Raw genomic sequence first — 19,765 nt, 5'->3', positions numbered from 1 at the left:
GAGTTTAAAACGCGTTCATCCCAGCCTGTGCTGTAGATAAAAGCTATTTAAAAAGATTATAAATGTTAAATACACCTGAAGATCCTTCTGTGATGTCGATAGTTAGAGGTGACTTTCTCAGATGTTTGTCTTTTAGTGGTTTGAAAGCCACGCGATGACCTAAAGTGCTCCCTAATGCTCAAGTTTCTGAGCAGTAAGCTTGTCCCATGATCCATTTCACCCATTTTCCTTTCCTCGTCCTCCCACCACCTTCATTTTGTCTACCGCGCCCTCAATGAAGGTTCAAGCGGTGGACTTGAGCCCCAGCAATGCCAACGCCGTGCCCTCCCAGGTCTGTGAGGCCTGTTTTTTACCCAGCATGCAATGCAGATTGAAAGAAAAATAACAAACTGGAGTCATTTATCAGAGTGAGAAAGCAGTGACCCTATCCTGTCCTTATTCCCTCCCTGCCGTCGCCCCAGCAACAGCCACCAGGATGCAGCGAACCTGGCCTCTCCCAGGTTCATACACCCTTAATGGTATTGGTCTGTCAGTCGTTCTCTTTGCCCCGTGGGCTGGTTCGATGGTTGAAATTGCCCCGATACGATCACATGAAGTCACACACCAGACAGCTTTCCTGTAGTGATGCTGATGGGCGCTTTCATCCATTGTGACCTACGGTTTCAGCTGGGATTTTGGTTTATGGAGTTATTTTGGGCTGAAAACACTCAGGCCTTTGTTGGTTTGTTCACATCTGTGTTGGTGTCACGGTGCTTCTGAATGCCTTGTATTTGTGCACGTGGAACATCCTCGTTTCATTCGTGAGCAGTACAGAAATGTCTCTATTGGACCCATTTCCATCACAATTTGGGACTTGTTTTTCCTCCCACCAAGTGTTAAATTTGTTATTTATTCATGTATAATTTAAATTAGCATTATTTTGTTTCCTTTATAAATAGCTTTTTTTTTTTTTGCAATGCATTCATGACTTTTTTTTCCATTGATTGCCTTCCAGAGCGGACTGAGAGTGCATGGGGACACTATTTATGTGAGGCACAGTAATTTAATGTTGGAGGTTGGTACTGGCATCGCCTGATGGCTGAAAATAAGACCTACATGTTTCTGTGTACTCTGACGCCATCAGAACTACAACCGGACCGTACTGTCCAGGACTTCCTGCCCTCTCGCACTCTCAGGCTCTGCGTGCATGCCCGTGTGTTTTCTCATCTGTGGATGTTTGCTGTTGAAATCTACTCTCAGATTGCAGATTTTCAGCAAATCTCTCAAATATTTGTATGAAGATCTTTGGCTGTTGTCCTGATTCACACAGCAGCTATTTTGAACTATTCAGCAGGAATAAATTATAATATTACAGTGGGGCAAAAAAGTATTTAGTCATTGTGCAAGTTCTCCCACTTAAAATGATGACTGAGGTCAGTAATTTACATCATAGGTACACTTCAACTGTGAGAGACAGAATGTGAAAAAAAAAATCCATGAATTCACATGGCAGGATTTTTAAAGAATTTATTTGTAAATCAGGGTGGAAAATAAGTATTTGGTCCCTTCAAACAAGGAAAATCTCTGGCTCTCACAGACCTGTAACGTCTTCTTTAAGAAGCTTTTCTGTCCTCCACTCGTTACCTGTATTAATGGCACCTGTTTGAACACATTATCTGTACAAAAGACACCTGTCCACAGCCTCAAACAGTCAGACTCCAAACTCCACTATGGCCAAGACCAAAGAGCTTTCGAAGGACACCAGGAAAAGAATTGTAGACCTGCACCAGACTGGGAAGAGTGAATCTACAATACGCAAGCAGCTTGGTGTGAAAAAATCAACTGTGGGAGCAATTATCAGAAAATGGAAGACATACAAGACCACTGATAATCTCCCTCGATCTGGGGCTCCACGCAAGATCTCATCCCGTGGGGTCAAAATGATCATGAGAACGGTGAGCAAGAATCCCAGAACCACACGGGGGGACCTGGTGAATGACCTGCAGAGAGCTGGGACCACAGTAACAAAGGTCACCATCAGTAACACACTACAACGGCAGGGAATCAAATCCTGCAGTGCCAGACGTGTTCCGCTGCTGAAGCCAGTGCATGTCCAGGCCCGTCTGAAGTTTGCCAGAGAGCACATGGATGATACAGCAGAGGATTGGGAGAATGTCATGTGGTCAGATGAAACCAAAGTAGAACTTTTTGGTATAAACTCAACTCGTCGTGTTTGGAGGAAGAAGAATACTGAGTTGCATCCCAAGAACACCATACCTACTGTGAAGCATGGGGGTGGGAACATCATGCTTTGGGGCTGTTTTTCTGCTAAGGGGACAGGACGACTGATTCGTGTTAAGGACAGAATGAATGGGGCCATGTATCGTGAGATTCTGAGCCAAAACCTCCTTCCATCAGTGAGAGCTTTGAAGATGAAACGTGGCTGGGTCTTCCAACACGACAATGATCCCAAACACACCGCCCGGGCAACAAAGGAGTGGCTCCGTAAGAAGCATTTGAAAGTCCTGGAGTGGCCTAGCCAGTCTCCAGACCTCAACCCCATAGAAAATCTGTGGAGGGAGTTGAAAGTCTGTGTTGCTCGGCGACAGCCCCAAAACATCACTGCTCTCGAAGATCTGCATGGAGGAATGGGCCAAAATACCAGCTACTGTGTGTGCAAACCTGGTAAAGACCTATAGTAATGGTTTGACCTCTGTTATTGCCAACAAAGGTTATGTTACAAAGTATTGAGTTGAATTTTTGTTATTGGCCAAATACTTATTTTCCACCCTGATTTACAAATAAATTCTTTAAAAATCCTGCCATGTGAATTCATGGATTTTTTTTTCACATTCTGTCTCTCACAGTTGAAGTGTACCTATGATGAAAATTACTGACCTCTGTCATCATTTTAAGTGGGAGAACTTGCACAATCGGTGGCTGACTAAATACTTTTTTGCTCCACTGTATGTGCTTAAATGATTTAAATCAGGGAGGTCAAGAGGAGCATCAGTCTCATGTTGGTTCTTTAAATGGTTTTTAATACTGACCTGCACAACAGCTCAGGCCTAAAGTTCTGAACGGCTGCTTTGTGAGTGGGATGCCTGGTGTGTCGGCGTGACCTCGGTGCATGCTCTGTGCATGTGGAATGCTGTGGCGTGACTGTTTAGTCTTCGATTGGTTAGAAGGTTTGATCATTGCCGGGCAGCCATGTTTAACCTGACTAACTCAGCCTAACCTACACGAGGAGCTTCCTTCCTGCTTCCTGGTGATCGGTTGCTGTTTGGTTTGATAACGTACTAAAACAACAACACCTGTTTGTGCAAAGTGGGGCTGAGAGGGATCGACTGCCATCGCACCGAGAAGTCTACAAAAGGGTCAGAGGAGAAATTTCATCCTGATCAGCTCTATTAGCTGTGTTCAAAACCTGGTCAATGGCAGAAGGTTGAAAGGCTTCCAGCTCCATGTTGTGCATCTGCCCAACTTCTCCTGACATTACAGGAAAAACTCATTAAGACAGGAGGCCTCGTTTCGCTGAAGCCTGCCTAAACACACACAGGAAATCAGACACACTCGTCTGATGTGTTTAAAAAAAGGCTTCAGCGAGGCACAGCTTCCATCCTGTTTCCCTTCAGATTGACAGACTAATGTTCCTGTGAACCTTGTTCTCCCTCCCTCCTTTTGTCCCACCCTCTCCCCCTTTTACCCTCCTCCTTTCCTTCTTTTCTGTATTCTCATTCTTATGATTGCACCCCTGAACCTCTTCCTTATTCCATCCGTTTCTTTCATTTTTCTTTCTTTTCCTGCCTTCTGTTACATGCTTTCACCCCACCTCTCACGTCCTCCTCCTCCATTCTTACATCTTTACTTTCCACCTGCCTCTCCCTCCCCCCTCCCCATTAGGATCATGATAAGACCCAAGAGGAGGTTCTGAAACACCAAGCTAGCATTAGCCAGCTCAAACGCTCCTTTATGGAGGCGCCGCCTCCCTCTCCACCTCAGCCCAACCAGTGGGAGAAACGTCTCACCTCCTCTCCTGCTACAGCGACTCGTGTTCAGCAACAACATGTGGTACGTCTGAGTGGGTGGGTGCGTTTGCCTCCACGGGACGGTCTGTGGGGGGGGGGAATGGAAAGTTTGTGGAGGATTGATGAACTTTTACACCACTATGACAACATTTTGGTCACTTTTTGTCTGTTTCCTTCAATTTCAGTTTTCTCATTTTTCTTCACTTTTACGTTTGTGTTTTTATTTGATCAATAACTTCCACATCTCTTCCCTTTTTTATCAGGACAACTGCTCAGTTTTAGTTATAACAACAACAGTTTTATTCTGCCGCCTCTCTCCTAAACCCTCTGATCCAGCCTTAGAGTGGAGGACGTGTTTCTGCACGGCCCCGTGTCGATCTGCTGGTACTCGGGCTTCTCTTTAGTCGTCCTGCGTCTTTCCTCAGATCTGCTGTCATGTTTTTGCCGCGTCGTAGAGCCTTGAAGAGGAGATAGCGTCGGTGCTTTTCAGCACCGCACACGCTGAGGCTACCTGCAGTGCTCCCGATCCAACACTAGATGGTGCTACAACCACGTGCTCTGTCTGCAGCTCTGCTCTTTCCGCCGCCGAGGTGCTTCTTCTGCTACTGAGCATTCAGGATTCAAACGTGTTACGCCCATAAATTAGCCGCTGTGGGAGTAATCTGACACCTTTACTTAATTCGAGATGCTTGATGGATCCCTACCAGCTCATTCCTGCTCTGGATGCTGCATGATTGTTTGTTTTTCTGAGTGTAAACAGACCTTCTGCTTCTGTAAATTGTTTGTCATGAACATTATGGACGTGAAACAACTAACAGCTGTGAATGGCATGCACCTTTTGTAATCGTTTGTGAATTTGGCATCTCAGAGTTGAATGCAAATCTGTATATTTTGCATTATTTGCTTCCCAATGTCTTTAGAAAAAAGTGCAAGAGGCAGCGATAGAACATCCCATAATGTGTTTGTTTTTGCCGGCTTACTGGAGCTTTTTAAACGCGTCTCCCTGCACGGACACAATCATGGCGTGACGTTTCCTACGCGGTCTAATCAGAACTGCTGCTGAGTTCAACCCCATCTGCTGTGAATGGAGGGTTTTTCTTTGTGTTTATGGGATGTCGTCGTCGAAGCGTTTCGTTCCACTGCTGCAGCCGTCTTCCTCCTGTGAGAACATGAGAACGGTCCAGAAGGATGCTGACCTGTCCTCATTCTGTGATAACAAGCGTCCCAGTGTTGATAACTGCTAACAATGATGTCACTGTCTGTGTGCGATTGATGTTGTCATGGTAACTTCTCTGTCACGCAGGTCAGCGTGTCTCAGACAGAAGCAGCTTCAGCTGAAAACACGATCTCTGAAACCAAAGAGCCTGAGAAGGTGGTACTAACGTTCCCCTCCCGACTTCCTCCATGCCTTTGTTTGTTTTCCACCAAAAGCCTCTCCTCCGTCACCTCCGTCTGTGTTCTGTTCATCAGTTTTTCTGCCTTCCTACTTGGTCCTTCAACTTGATGTTCTGGTCCAGTCGTTAACTTGTTGTGTTGTTGACTTTGATTTAATCACTTAACCAGTTTATGTTCAATGATCACGTTATTCTTTTGTTTTTTGTTTTATTCTGTCCCCATGCGTTTGTTGTGGATGTGTGTGCACATCACTGTGTGTGTGTGTGTGTGCGTGCGTGTGTGTGTGTGTGTAGATGACCGAAATTGAAATAGAAGAAACTGTTGTTATCCAAGAGGTCTCCAAAGCAACCAAAGCTGGACTTGTCACAGTTCCACCCAGTCCTCCTCCTCCTCCTGCTGCTGCTGCGCCTCCTGCAGAGCAAGAGACGCAGCAGCAGGAGGTCAAAGTTCAAGAGGAAGTAGTGACAGTGGAGGAAACGCAGCAGAGGAAGCAGGAGAGCGTTTCGTCAGAGAGCGAGAGTGAGGAAGAGGCGGAATATCATCCGGATGTTCCCGTGTCGCTCTGTCAAACGCAAATACCAGAGGAGAAGGAAGAAGAAGAAGAAGAAGAAGAAGAAGAAGACGTTGAGCCAGAGAAGGAGGTGGAGGAGCAGGTTTCACCTCCAGTGGCACTCCCTGCTTTAGCGGAGGTCAGCCACCCTGAAGATGAAACCAGTCAAGAGGGAGTGTGCAGGAAAGAGGATGCAGATGAGAACAAAGAGCAGGAGCATGAGACGGAGGAGAGCACAGACGATGTGATGGTGACTCCCGACGAAGCTCCTGACAGTCCTCTCTTGTCTGAGGAGACTGAGAAGACAGCTCCCTCAGAGGAAAAGGAGCCTAGAGTGAATGGAGAAGCCTTGCTGGTTGAAGTGGACCCACGGCCACAGGTTATTTGTTGCTCTGAGGTAAATCCAGCTGCGGAGCCTCCCGGGGTTTCATCCCTCCTTCCAGCTGTAGAAACACACCCACTTTGTTTTCCCTGCTGCTTCTCTCAGCGCCGGTTTCCTTCCTGCTTGTGTGAAAAATTAAGCCCCGCGTACACCCTCACACTCATCTTCTGAAAACTCCTATAACTGACGTAAAACCAAGACAAAACCACGACTCGCCACCAGCGGTTCGGTGTGTTTGTGTTTATTTTATGTACACAAATCCAGTCTTCATTTATGTTCCACACCTTCATTCTTCCTACGTCACATTCTTCACATCAACATGGCTTTTATTAGTGTGTGGTGGCGTCTCCTGTTGTACGTCCTGCTGTGTCGTGAAGTAAATGGGGCCTAAGTGGGGTGATGTTTTTAGTCCATTTCTGCTTTGCATGCTGGTATTTAGCCACATTTGTCCTGTGTGTGTGTGTGTGTGTGTGTGTGTGTGTGTGTGTGTGTGTGTGTGTGTGTGTGTGTGTGTCCTCTCTCGGTGTTTGGCAACGATAATTCTCTTAGCTGCCAACCACAGGAAATGCCACCCACTCATCTGAATGTCACCTTGTTTACATTTCAGTAGCTGCTTTGTTTTCTTGTTGGTTTAGTTTCATTGGCTCATGGTTGTTGCATGTTTGTGCTCCTGTTGTTCTCTGAGTCGGCACCAAAGAACATATCGGGTTGCTGCTGTTTTTGTACAAAGTTGCATGATTTATTTTTCTGCATGAAACCGCTGTACTTTGCACTAAATCTCTGTCATGCTCAACCTTATGAATCCCTTCATTCCTGCAGAAGTTTGTGTAACATTTAATTCATTAACTCTCTGTCCTCCCTCCCCAGCCGCCGGTGGTAAAGACAGAAATGGTGACTATATCAGACACGTTTGCAGCCCAGAAAACTGAGATAGCTACAAAAGAAGTGCCCATCGTTCACACGGAAACCAAGACCATCACATACGAGGCTGCTCAGGTGCACTTAAGAGCCCAGCCAGCTGTTCTTTTTTCTTTCTTCTCTGCATGTTGTTGTAAAACTTTGTTGTTCGTGTTCCACGTACCAAAGTACTTCCCTCCTAGCAGCAGTGCACGGCAGCATCAGTCATTCTTTACCTGCAGGGAAGGAGTTCGTACAGAAGCTGATCGTTTGCTTTTGTCTGTTTGTTGCTAGCTGGATGGTAACGGTGACGGTGAGCCTGGGGTGTTGATGACCGCTCAGACAATCACCTCTGAGTCTTTGTGTACAACTACAACCACACACATCACCAAGGTACACAAATAACACACATCAGTCAGGGTTGTGACGTTATATAAACACCTTTAACTTAAATACAACAATGTACAAAATCAATCTAGACCAGGGGTCTGCAACCTGTGGTTCTGAAGCCTCAAGTGGCTCTTAATAAATTTGGCTACAAACTACAACAAAAAATAAACTCTTGTTTTTAATGTAGATTTATTAAAAACTTTTTTGGTTTAAGCAGTTTTTCGGTTTTTTCATAGAAAAATTGCATTGAGATTCCACATCAGAATAAAACTAAATGTACCACATTTAGACACATTTGTGTTTAAAGGGACGTTATGGAAGTCTGAATGCCAAAACATGTATAGAAATAATAAATGTCTTCTTCATACATTCTCCTGCAATGCCCTGGTCCTGTAGAATGAGCCCTGGCATTTTTACTGTGATTGCCTGTTTTTCTGTAAAATCACAGAAAAAGAGAGATGCTCGGGTCGAGCAGGCTGCTTCATGCGCGTTCACGCTCAGGCATAGCCCGTAGCATTTGCTATCCGTAGCTTTAGCAGCAGAGAGAGAGGCAGTGCCACTTTGTCGCTGTTCCTAATGCCTAGTGACAAAGCTAGCTACATTTCTGAGGACTCTTAGCTACTTTCTGTAGAACTTTCTTCTAGATATTTCCTGCAAATTAGCAACAAAAGCCATTTTCGCTCCGAACCGTTCTTTGGTTTGACGTTGTTTCAGCTGTCATCAAGGATATAAAAGTTACAGATACTGTGAATGTTACTAGAGTGTATCTCACCTTGTAAGATGTCTGACTCTCATGCAGAAGACCTGGGTTTGATTCTGGATGTGAACATAGTTTATTTAGAGTTTCTTTTTTACATTAATGGTATATTTTTTACAGTAAGATGCCCAAATTTTTATTTGAGACTCGCCGAACGGCATTGAATTCACAGATAAAAAAGATGTGGGTTCAACTTTCATTTTGGAACAATTTTTCAAGCAAGGGAAGGGAATGATCTGAGCATGCAGGAGGACTGACCCATCATAAACCTTTGTCGGCTGTGCTGAAGAGAAAGGTACAGAACCAAATTATTTAATTAATTAGCTGCGCGTTCTCCTGTCCTCTGTCCTCCGGGCCACACACACACACACATTCTTGTTTTTGCCCCTTGTGAGGCCCGCCGGTTTTTCTATGCTTTATGGGATTCACCCTTTCCAGTGCGTGCGCACGCACACACACACACACCCACACACAGGACTGTCACAGCTGTTATTTTTTAAGGAGTGTGCACGTACAGCATGCGCGTCTCGTGCACGAGCCTACTATTGAAGCTGCCGTTGCGCTTTTGGCCTGAGGGGGCAATCGCGAGCATAAAAATTCTAAAGTCCATAAAGTCCCTTTAATGTTACACTATTTTCCACAAATAGCTACATTCCCTAGAAAAAACGTTATACTCTGTTTACAAAGGGTTTTTTTTGTGTAATTTCAAAACCTTAAAAATAGAAACCAAATATTTTTTCCAAAGCTAACCACTTAGCCGTGTCTCATCAAATAAGAAGACGTTCCACTTATGAGAGTCGTCCCATCCGTTTTGTTTCAGACATTAAAAGGTGGGCTGTCAGAGACCAGGATTGAAAAACGCATCGTCATCACGGGTGACTGTGACATCGACCACGACCAGGTCAGTTTTAGATTTACCTGATGCTTCAGGTTCTCAGGTATTTTTATCATAACGAGGTGTGAGCGGCAAGGAAGCTTAGAGGCAAACCAATTGATCCAAACTCTTTCTGTGAAAACTCCACAAGATTTCTAATTAATTTGGCTTCAAACAGTAAAACCTTATAGAAATTATCTGGTTGTGAGGCTCTGATCTAGAATCCGGTGAAATGTCTGTCATGTTGCTTATAGTCTGAATTCAAACCTTTGGTTGGGAATGATGCTCAGATATCATCATTTTCACTCAGATTCACTCATCCAGGCTGGTATCTGTAGACTTCTCACCCTCACATAAGAAAAGTCATGTCCTCAGCTTTTCAGCTTCATTTTTCCTTTGCTTTGTCTGATTTTGTTGGATTATTTTGCATGCATTCATTGTCTGGTCTGTATAACAGCCTCACATATCCCTCAGACTAAAGCTTGGTTTATGCTTGACACGTTTACTTTCTGCTTGGTGATGCGGTTCATGGCTGGAACGCGCTTCACAACTCGCAGCGTTTATGGTGCATGCGGCTTGTCTCTGCGGTGAGCCAATATTCTCCCAAACTGTAGGGGGCAGCATGGAGCTCTACGGCATGCATCCAACACTGCACCATAGTAGAAGTAAAAATTACTGTTGCTTACAACATGGCATTCCAGCATTTTTAACAGCGTCCTCGTCTTTTCCGACAGTGCGAGCTATTTCTGTCCAAGAATTATTAACGACATGTTGATCACGGTGATCTCTGAGAGCTGATTCATACAAATGTCTGTATTTTCGAACATCTGCCATGCTAGTTTTTTCCAGTCTGCCATGTTTTTCCGCGTCCGACCGTCCGCGTGGTTAGAAAATTTCCTAGGTGCGCGGTGCGGAAAGTTTGGGCCGTTCGGAGGCGCGGTGGAGGGGCGTGGTTGATAAAATGACGCAATTTCGCCTCGCGGACCCGTCAAGCATAAAACAAGCTTCAGAAGATTAAATTAATTAGAACTGTTGCAGTCCAGCCAGAACCAGACACTGATGATTTTAATATATCTAAATGTCTTAATATTCAGCTTTAATAAGCACATGATTGGTTCACTGACGTTAAACAAGTGAGACCATAAATAAAAGTGTTTGTTCTATTAAAAATGGGAAACAAGCATGTTTTGCATGATCCCTTTTTTATTTAAGTTGCCTGTTTGTCCTTTTTTTGCTGGATTTACACAAAAACAACACAGCTAATGTCATCCCATGAAGCCATTTTACTCAACGCCTCCTCCTGGTGGGAAAAATGGTGGTAAATCCAGCATGCATGTGGTTTTTCTTTGTGCTTCTCCTTTCATTATTTTCCTTTTATTTACCTCCACCGTTTTCCCCACTTCTTTCCCTTCCACTGCCTGCCGTGCTCGGGACTGCCGCCATGTGGTGGCCCTGTGGTACAACAGGCTCTGGCACAGGCCATTAAGGAGGCCAAAGAGCAACATCCTGACATGTCTGTTACCAGAGTGGTTGTTCATAAAGAAACTGAGCTGGCTGAGGAGGAGGATTGACTGAACTCAGGTAATGATTATAATTAATTCATGATTATTATTATTATTATTATTATAAACTCCAAAAATAAGGTTTGGAAACATTGCAAACATTCCTCTTCATTTAATACCAACCAGTGTTGGTGGAAAGCCTGACTTATAATTTTTACTATCAAGTCAAAATGAAGGCATCATGCATCCATTAAACTAGCATGGAAACATGGCGACTGGCTGATCTCTGATCAGGCTACCAAATTTCCCGCAGTGATCATCCAGGGAGCCGATTGGAGGAATCTATCGACCATCAACTATAGTCAGAGCCCTTTGCCAATTTTTTTTTACAAGCTTTATATTTCATGCCATTAAATCAGCTTCCATTGCAACCATTGTTATAAGCTAATGGTGCGTTCGCTTTCTCTTCGGAAATTCTAACTTCCCAGTAGGAAAAATCAAATGATAAAGGACGGCAAAAGGAATGAAGATACACAGTAAATTTAGTTCACAGTAAAGATGTTTGCTTCAGTTTAATTATCAGCTTATAAAACTACAAGGACGATATTAAATAACATACAACTGTTTGTATTTTATCGTGATTTTTATCAAATATGGTTATATATTGAGAAAAATATATATTTAATTATAAAAGAGAATTAAAGTATTAAACACTCAAAAGTATCTAAAATTGGTACCGTTAAGTACCGGTATCGATTCCTAGGTACCGGGAATTAGTACCAAATCGATTCAAATGTCAAAGGTACCCATCCCTACTACCGACTGATCTCTGTCCCTTTCCCCAGCACTGAAGGGCCTACGGTGGCGTTTCTTCTCTCTTGACAACAAACGATCTTCATCATTCTACATGAACCGACTGCCAGAAGAGGAGCTGAAGAAAGGAAGGAGGAGGAGGAGGAGTTGTGGCTGAAGACGTCACTCTCTCGTCCCAGAAGGTCTTTCTCATGTCTTTGGTGCATTTCAGTACCTCACCGCAAAAACCAAGAAAAATCATCCTAACAGAGGGAACAAAAACAAGAACCACTTTAACTAACATTTGTAGTATTTTGTATTAGTTTTTTTTTTTTTTTACATGTTTTACAATAAGCATCACTAAACTAAAACTGAAGACTTACTGATTACTTCACCTGTTTTCATGAAGTCTTGTTTTATTGGTATTTGAACCAGTTTTTGGTCCATTCCTTTAAAAAAGCATTTTGGCTCCTCCTTTCACTTTATTACACTTTTAATTGAAAAATCATAGAAGTCAATTTTTTAATTTAAAGTAAAATGAGAAAAACAAATAAGCACAACTAGCTCTTATAAACACCAAATAGAAACACGTTTCTCTTCATGATCACAGTTTTAATATCTATGGATGGAGCCGTAGCTGAAAAACGTCTATTTTTATTTTATTTTATTTTTTATTTTTTGTAAGTAAAATAATTCATTCATCCACATTCCTTTGAAAATGACCAGCAGCATATTTAGTTCAGCCCACATTTTATTCTAATAATAATAATTTTACATTTACAGCAGGTGGGAATCAATTCTTAATCCAGTTTAAGAAGCCAAATGTGATTCAATCTAAAGTTTTTACAACCATTGTTATTTTTTACACTGAAAACAAAACAGACTTGGAAGCTGGTGAAATAATGACTGTATAAAATAAAATGAAGGTTATAAAATAAGTGCAGCTCTTTGTTAAACACTAACCATTCCTACTGGGCACCAAGGGAACAAGGGAGAGTACCTGGAAAACTGGAGGATAATTGGGAGAGTGCCAACACAATGGGAATAATTAAAAATAATAATCTTAATTTGAATATTAATACAAGTTAGCCATAATTTGCTGAGGAGAGGAGAAAATTTTAATCCTTTCATTTAAATTATTCATATGTTTTCTCTTTTTTTTTGTGCTACAACTAGAGAAGGTACCAAAAAGAACTTGAAACCGGTTCTGACCCACACGCAGACTGATGCTAACTCCACAAACTGTTTGTTCCACTTCTGCTCTGTTCACGCACAGCTTCTTTTTTTTCCATATCTAAGTAGATAAAACACGAGCAAAGCTTGTTAGAAATGACGATTCCACATGTTTGACACGTTTGAACGTTTAGCTGGGATGCCGCCGTGCCGACTGGCATTAGCGTGTGTAGCTAGCAGCTTATCGTGGTGTTTTTATTTCTGACGTGTTGCTGGCTGTGTTTAACTGTTTTACTGCAACCAAATATTTTTGCTGCAGTCATTCTGTGTCTTTAAATGGTTCTTGTGCATGCCTGGACAACACACACACACACACACACACACACACACACACACACACACATACACACACACACACACATCAGTCACCGCACTAAAGGTGTAACTACCGCTACAAAAAGCAGCTTAAAGGGAAAAACAAACCACATTCCTCTGATTGGGCTTTTTAAATGTTGTTGTTTCAAGATGCGCCTTCTCATGAAACTTTTATCTAATGTCTATCTCCTGGAGTGGCTTATAGCGCACGCCAAACACTAAAACCATTTAGAAATTAAAAAATGAGAATTAAAATCAGGGTTTGACTTTACTATGCAGGCGAATGGCATTCTATGAGGGAGAAGCTTTAAACTTCTAATTCCCGTACAACACAGCAGAAAAACAATTTGTAAAAATACAGTTTGGGATATTTTTAGGCAGCTTTGGAAGTTTTTAAATCTCATGTTGTTTAATCTCATCAAACGTGTTTGTAGATTTTCTCATCGCTCAACTTTTCTCTGCTTCTGGTTGTTCGAAGACGGGATTTGTTTTACCACCTTATGCATATTTGTAATATTGTCACAGTTTTATGTTTTTTTTTTTTGTATTTGTGGGGGGGTGGGGGGTGGGGGGCAATGAAGGAACACCACTACAAGTAAATGTCTGCCACATCATTTAGCAGCAGGGTTGAGGTCTTCACCAATCACAGGAGCTGTGAGGCATCTAGGTGACTTTCCAAAATGTTTGCAATACTATCATTATGTTTTATAAAGTTATCCCCAAAACCAAAAAAATCAATGTTATTTTTTATTCAGAATTCTTAAAGAGCAAGTCACCCCCTGCAAGAAACTTACTCCACTCCCACTTCCTGTTTGAAAAATGCAACAAATGCTGTTGCCTAGCAGACCGAGAGAGCGGAGCCACTAACAAATACACACAAACAAGGTCACAACAGCATTTTGACATCATAATGTACCAGCTAACATCATAGTGTACCACTTAGCAAATAGCGATGGCAGATTGAAATTCAAATGTAGTAGTTTTTACCTGACGACGGCACAACACTGACGGTTTATTTAAATTTTTACTAAGATGCACTAAAGTGACAAATTATTATTTACACATATCCACAGCATGATTAGACTCTAATTTATATAGTTTACCAGCAAAAACAAAAAAAAGTAGACTTGGGGTGACTTGCTCTTTAAAGCAAGGTATAGCTTTATGCTAAAATGCTTCACGGTTGCTATGACAATTGATTTGAAGACAATTATCCAAACAGTGCAACAAATCTTAATCAAATAGTTTATTTGTAAAACTCAGGTTACGTTTTATAGTTGAGACCAAAATATTTTTGCATATCGTTTAACATAACGATGAAAATTCACCTTTCAAAAAGCACATTTTGGAAACTCTGCTAGCTGCCATGTTGCTTCCTGTGTGCTAACCCGGTGATCACTGGTAGTTTTTGTGTCTAGCAGTGTCTCCCGCTCACACACCTCCCTGCCCTTTGTAACACTGTTTAAATAAAGGATTGTTATACTCTGCAGTCTCTCCGGTCAAATCATTTTTAAAATGTGTTATTTATGAAATAACAACTATCTATAAAAACCTTTCCAGAAGAGATTTTTGACCCACAACAGTTACTATTTTGGAAACTATTGTTTAAAGTCGAGGTTTCTAAACTGGTCTGAAGGTTTATTTAAAAAGTGCCTGAAGAGGATTAGAAAAGTCGTCGCAGTAAACGTTTCCAGAGCTGGTTTTGTGCAGTTTGAGCCCACCTGGGTCTTTATCCTGTCAGGTGCATGAATGAGACCGTTCATTTTGTAATCGCTGCCGGTGGATGGCGCTTTTGTTCCACAGTAACCCAGAAAGATCATCCTCTGCTGTAAATAAAATAAAAAGACAGTAAGATAAGTAAAGAAAAATGTGCAACAACATACAAACTGCATGTAAAGTTTAGCCTTACACAATAAGTAATCCAGTCTTGATGGGAAAAGTGTCTATTACAGTTCAAATTTAGGAAAGTTAAATTGTTAACATATGAGTTGAAATAAACGTTTAACACATTTTATAAGCTTCAGAGTTCCATACCCTCCAGTGTCTGAAAGCTGGTACTACACTACACTTTTGTTCGTTTTAACCATTTAGAATGGAATTTTTTTTTTGCTTCCTTATTTTAATGAAGCTGAAAAAAAAATTCTTAGTCTTTCTTTTTGTCCTCTTGGGAATATCAAGGTTGAGAAGGAACTGGATTTAGTAGAAACACTTCCTCTAAATTCTTCCAAAGACTTGATGTTTTGTTGCCTTGAAATAATGGGGAATTTGCACCCTATGCTGTCACAAAGCAGAACAACGATCTGGTTTCAGCTTTTAGAAAAGATGGGGAGTTGCTGCCCTGCAAAGTCTGAAAGTTGGTACTGCAGATTAAGATTTTTTAAGACTACATAACGAGGCTAAAAAAGAACACAATCGCAGAAACCGCTTTCAGACACTAGACGGCAGCAACTCCCCATCTTCCCTTTTTTTCTAAATCAAATCAAAGATACTTTATTAATCCCAGAGGGAAATTAGAGTTTCAGTACACACAATTCAGAGACCAGACACACATGGGCAAGACACATGACAAGAATTGGTGACTGTGGTCATTCGCAACCTGAGTCGCGCTACCTTAATCAGAATCAGAAATCAGAAAAAGCTTTATTACCAGCGCTCCAGCGACCCAGAGCATAGGAACTTGACTCCGCAGCACAGCCTGACCAAGGTTACACACACACATGTAGACAGAACAGATACAGGCAGACCACGAGAGCAGCCATAACGGCGCACAATAATAGAAATAAGAGGGTTACATGAGGATTGGTTCAGGTGGAGGGAAAAAAAGGCACTTCAGAGTTACCCTCCAGCAGGAGGGCAGCTTTGCTCTGCAAAAAAAAACACCTCAAACATATATGCAATAGACTTCAGACAACACAACTTAAGTGTCCACTAGGTGGAGTGGTGGGTTGGGACTATCCCCACTTCAGTTCCTGCAGCCACGATAAGCAGCGCATATCACCTCAGTGTGGATGGGGGAGGAGCATTGAGGATTGGAGGGTTGCAGTGACCCTGAACGCTTAGGCGGCCTTCCCGCAGTCCCGCCCAGACTGGGATAGGAGACAGAGTTGAGTTGCCATAGCGACGGCACATTCCACATATCTTCTGAGGGGGGAGTTTTCGTTGGTGCCTTGCAGGCTCAAGGACGCCAGATTCCGATTAGAAATCGTTTTGGGGCCAGACAGAGATAATTTCCTCTCTGTCTTACAGTTTGCTGGTCCTCAACCTCTCAAATGCTGTTGGAAACCAGTGTTATTCTATTTTTTGTCAACAGAGGGTGCAAATTCCCCATTATTTCAAGGCAAGACAGTGGAAAAATTTAGATCATGGCTACTCAGATGTAAACACCTTTTTCTCTTCCTTAAAATTATTATTATTAAGAGGATAAATAGAAAGATTAAGGCTTTTTAAGGCAGCAGTAGCTCAGCAGGTAAGAAAGAAAGAAAAAACAACCTTTTGTATAGCACCTCTCAAGATAAAAATCGCGAGGTGCTTCACAAAAACAAACAAAAAAATTAAGTGTGAAAAAGATTTCAGAAATGATTAAAATATGTTTCCTTATTATTTCACTAAAAACACATTTTTAATTGCATTTGAATTTAATGATTTAATGGCTGCATGGAATCAAAGTGCCAAACCCTGATAGCTACAGACTTTCGGTCAGAAATTTGGTCACATGGAAAGTTCATCTTTTAAAGTAGTTTTTAGTTTTCTTTACCACCTAAGCGGGTGGAAATTCCAGCAGATGTTCACAAGTCCATGACCGTACGCATGTGTTACACAAGCAAGAAAGAACCAAAGGGTCGGGTTTAAAGCAAATTCACATTTCCAGGCTTTTCATATTTCAGCGTCTGTGCTGCATGCAGCTGCATCTCATCTCCACTTATTTATTACACAGAAACACTAATCACAGCAGCGTGGGTGGGTCTCAGTCTTTAGGGTCACATTTAGATTTAGCCCCAAAAACGTCACTTCCCTGAGCTTTGTAGTATTTTTACCTAGCGGCCAAATTTGGCTGTTTTTATTTTTAGAATGCAGCTTAGGATCCAGAAATTCAGCTGCAGGCGACGCGAGTTGTCACGATCTGCTCCAAACATACAATAGTACCACAGATCCCTATAGGCTGTGTGTGCATGCTCGTGCGTGTCTTCCAGCTGGTTTGTTTTTCTGCTAATGTAGCTAAAAAAATTAATATTTTGGGGATATTTTTGACATGGTTTGGAGGATTTGACATGAAAACTCGATAATCTACCCACCATGTCTGAGTTTCCAGCTGAGGAAGACGATCAGCTGAAGCAGCAGCAGACAGACAGACAGAAACATCAGCAATCCAAACAGCCAGAGAGGAAGAAACGTGTCTGTCTCATTTGAGAGTGCAGCAGTCCGTTGCAGAAACAAGGCCAGATCAGCCCAGGGGCCACTCAACACCTCCATACTCTAGAAGAGACAGAAGGACATTAAAGACAGATGTGACCGAGACCGTAGGCAACACCCCATAGCCTTTTCATCAAGCTTTAAAATGGAAACTCTTGTTTTCTTTTGAAACCCCCAGGATGACTCCAGCTGACTTGAACAGAACAGTAAATGAGATCAGTTCAACTTTATGTCCTCTACATTCATATTGTTTCCTATTAATTAGAGTAGAAGTTGACCGATATGGGGTTTCTGAGGCTGATACCAGTCTCAAGAAATCAGATCAACCAATGCAGATGGTTTGAATTGTTATGTCTGATTTGGACCACAATGACTTCAAATAAAACAAAAGTAATTTAAACAAAATCAGACGCTCAGAGAGAACTTTGTGATCTGAAAGAACGAGCGAGCTTTTGTGAGTAGCTTTTACATGTTAACGTTAACAGTTTTCTCAAGAAACATTTTCCTTTTGTGATTTTTATGCTCAGATAAAAACACGGTGACCAAGTTCGCGCACTCTACTTTTACACCGACGTGAGGGCTTTATTTAAAAATCCACCCACAGCTGTAATTTAGACAGACTCAAGTGACACCGAGCTGCGTTGTTGGCGGTGCTTTCATGACTAGGCTGCTTTTCCACACGTAAAATTACAGCCTGCACCTGTAAGTGCACTCAAGCTCTGAATTTAAATCCCACTCTTGTTCCTGAAGCATCAAAGTACCGATTTCCTCACGCCGAGTTCTGGTGACGTGAATCAATGGTGATAACAAAACATGAAGTAATGGTAGAATAGAAGAAGAAAGATACTGACTTGGTTTGAGGTTCAACAACGTTGTTTCGGATGTAAAATTGTCTCCGACAGTGATTCAGAAGAGAGGTCTTCATTCAGGAAAGCCAGTGTCTTCAAAAGACTTTAAACAGCATTTGGAATCTAAACAGCAGGCTTTAACAGTCAGATCGGTGCTAAACTGGACCTTTTGTTTATCTCCAGCTGTCCTTTACTCTGTCATTGGCAGAATCTACTGATAAAGTGAACTTTGTTCTCTTTCAACAGTCAAACCTTGTGATCAGTAAGAAGATTAGCTGCTGGCCCGGTCTTTCCGTGTGTTTGTATAACTGTGTAGTAGTTGTGTTACTGTGTGTATTATGACAAGTGGTTTTAAAACAGGAACATTTATCATCCCGTTGATCCTAAAAGTTTTTATTTATCTTTGACCTTTGTTCTCATTCAGCTACAAAGGAGAAGGCGTCTCTGGGGGCTGGAACATGAGTGAGAGGCCTGGCAGCCAATCAAGTGAAGGAAATAATTTAATGTGAAATGAGAGAAATTAGGGAATCAGAATCAGAATAAGCTTTATTGCCAGTGCTCCAGCGACCCAGAGCATAGGAACTTGACTCCGCAATACAACCTGACCAAGGTTAAACACACACACATGTAGACAAAGACAGGTACAGGCAGTCACGAGAGCAGCCAGAACGGCGCTCATTTCATTAGATGAAAAGGGTGTTACATGAGGATAATTGGGGTAAGGTAAAAAAAAGGCATAGCAGAGTTAGACCCAGCGGGGAGTAACTCTATTATACAAAAAAACTCCTCAACATAGAAGCACGAACATCACAGATACAAACATCAGAGACCGATGGGGAGGCGGGGTTGGGCGGGATCCTGAATCCTCCAAAGGGGCGTGTATTGGTAAGAATCTGGTGACGTGGTATACATCGCAATCAGGGCAGGGCATGTAAAGAGTGAGTGGGGGGGGGGTTTGGTCGTGGTGTGTTGCTACATGAGAGTCCGTTAAAGCGAGAGGGGGTACTGGAGCATTTTTCAGGCTTCCACTGGGCCTGTCAGTTGAGGGCTTCCATCACCGTTTTGACCCTCCTTAATTAAAATCCTGATAACAATACAGAGGAGGCGATACAATAAATTGCGATACTGAAAGCCAGGTGATATTAAGACTGAGTTTATTTAGAAAACTCAGGCCAGATGCTTCCGAGACACTTCCAGTGTAATCAGGAGATCCGTTCCGTCAGAAGGGAGACGGTAGAAACTGCCACCTAGCAGTCAGATTGCACCACACAAAAAAATATAGGACATGCTTCCATGTAAATTCTCAGTAAAACACTACTTTTAAATATAGTTTCTGTATCATAACATGAAACGTTGCAGTATTTCATTTCATCTTCTGACCAGGAAGGTGACGCAAGAATAGAACCGCAGGCT

At 42.2% G+C, this 19,765-nt stretch overlaps 1 protein-coding gene and 1 long non-coding RNA gene across 9 annotated transcripts in view; one reads left to right on the top strand and one right to left on the bottom strand.

Annotated features, from left to right (window-relative positions):
- The window catches only part of epb41l2 (erythrocyte membrane protein band 4.1 like 2), a 72,961-nt gene extending 61,306 nt beyond the window's left edge, over positions 1-11,655 (top strand). For 2 of the 8 annotated variants that reach the window (XM_054748343.2, XM_054748344.2), the window contains exons 15-23: positions 995-1,054; positions 3,883-4,050; positions 5,311-5,379; positions 5,696-6,349; positions 7,202-7,330; positions 7,526-7,624; positions 9,199-9,279; positions 10,719-10,833; positions 11,600-11,655. In XM_054748343.2, the coding sequence (XP_054604318.1) occupies positions 995-1,054; positions 3,883-4,050; positions 5,311-5,379; positions 5,696-6,349; positions 7,202-7,330; positions 7,526-7,624; positions 9,199-9,279; positions 10,719-10,823 (1,365 nt within the window). In that variant the 3' untranslated portion in view covers positions 10,824-10,833; positions 11,600-11,655. The remainder of the gene's footprint in view (positions 1-994; positions 1,055-3,882; positions 4,051-5,310; positions 5,380-5,695; positions 6,350-7,201; positions 7,331-7,525; positions 7,625-9,198; positions 9,280-10,718; positions 10,834-11,599) is intronic. The other 6 variants (XM_054748345.2, XM_054748346.2, XM_054748351.2 and 3 more) reach the window with 6 other exon arrangements.
- On the bottom strand, positions 11,311-18,533 carry LOC107378002 (uncharacterized). Its single transcript, XR_001572009.3, has 4 exons — positions 18,356-18,533; positions 17,387-17,567; positions 14,816-14,920; positions 11,311-11,809 (listed from the first exon to the last, which is right to left on the bottom strand). It is a non-coding gene; the product is annotated as an uncharacterized lncRNA (long non-coding RNA).
- Positions 18,534-19,765: the final 1,232 nt, after the last annotated feature.

Source organism: Nothobranchius furzeri, chromosome 2 (assembly GCF_043380555.1).
Source record: "Nothobranchius furzeri strain GRZ-AD chromosome 2, NfurGRZ-RIMD1, whole genome shotgun sequence".
Lineage (NCBI taxonomy): Eukaryota > Metazoa > Chordata > Actinopteri > Cyprinodontiformes > Nothobranchiidae > Nothobranchius > Nothobranchius furzeri.
Note: the sequence above shows the minus strand (reverse complement) of the source record. Positions and strands in the feature narration are given on the sequence as shown.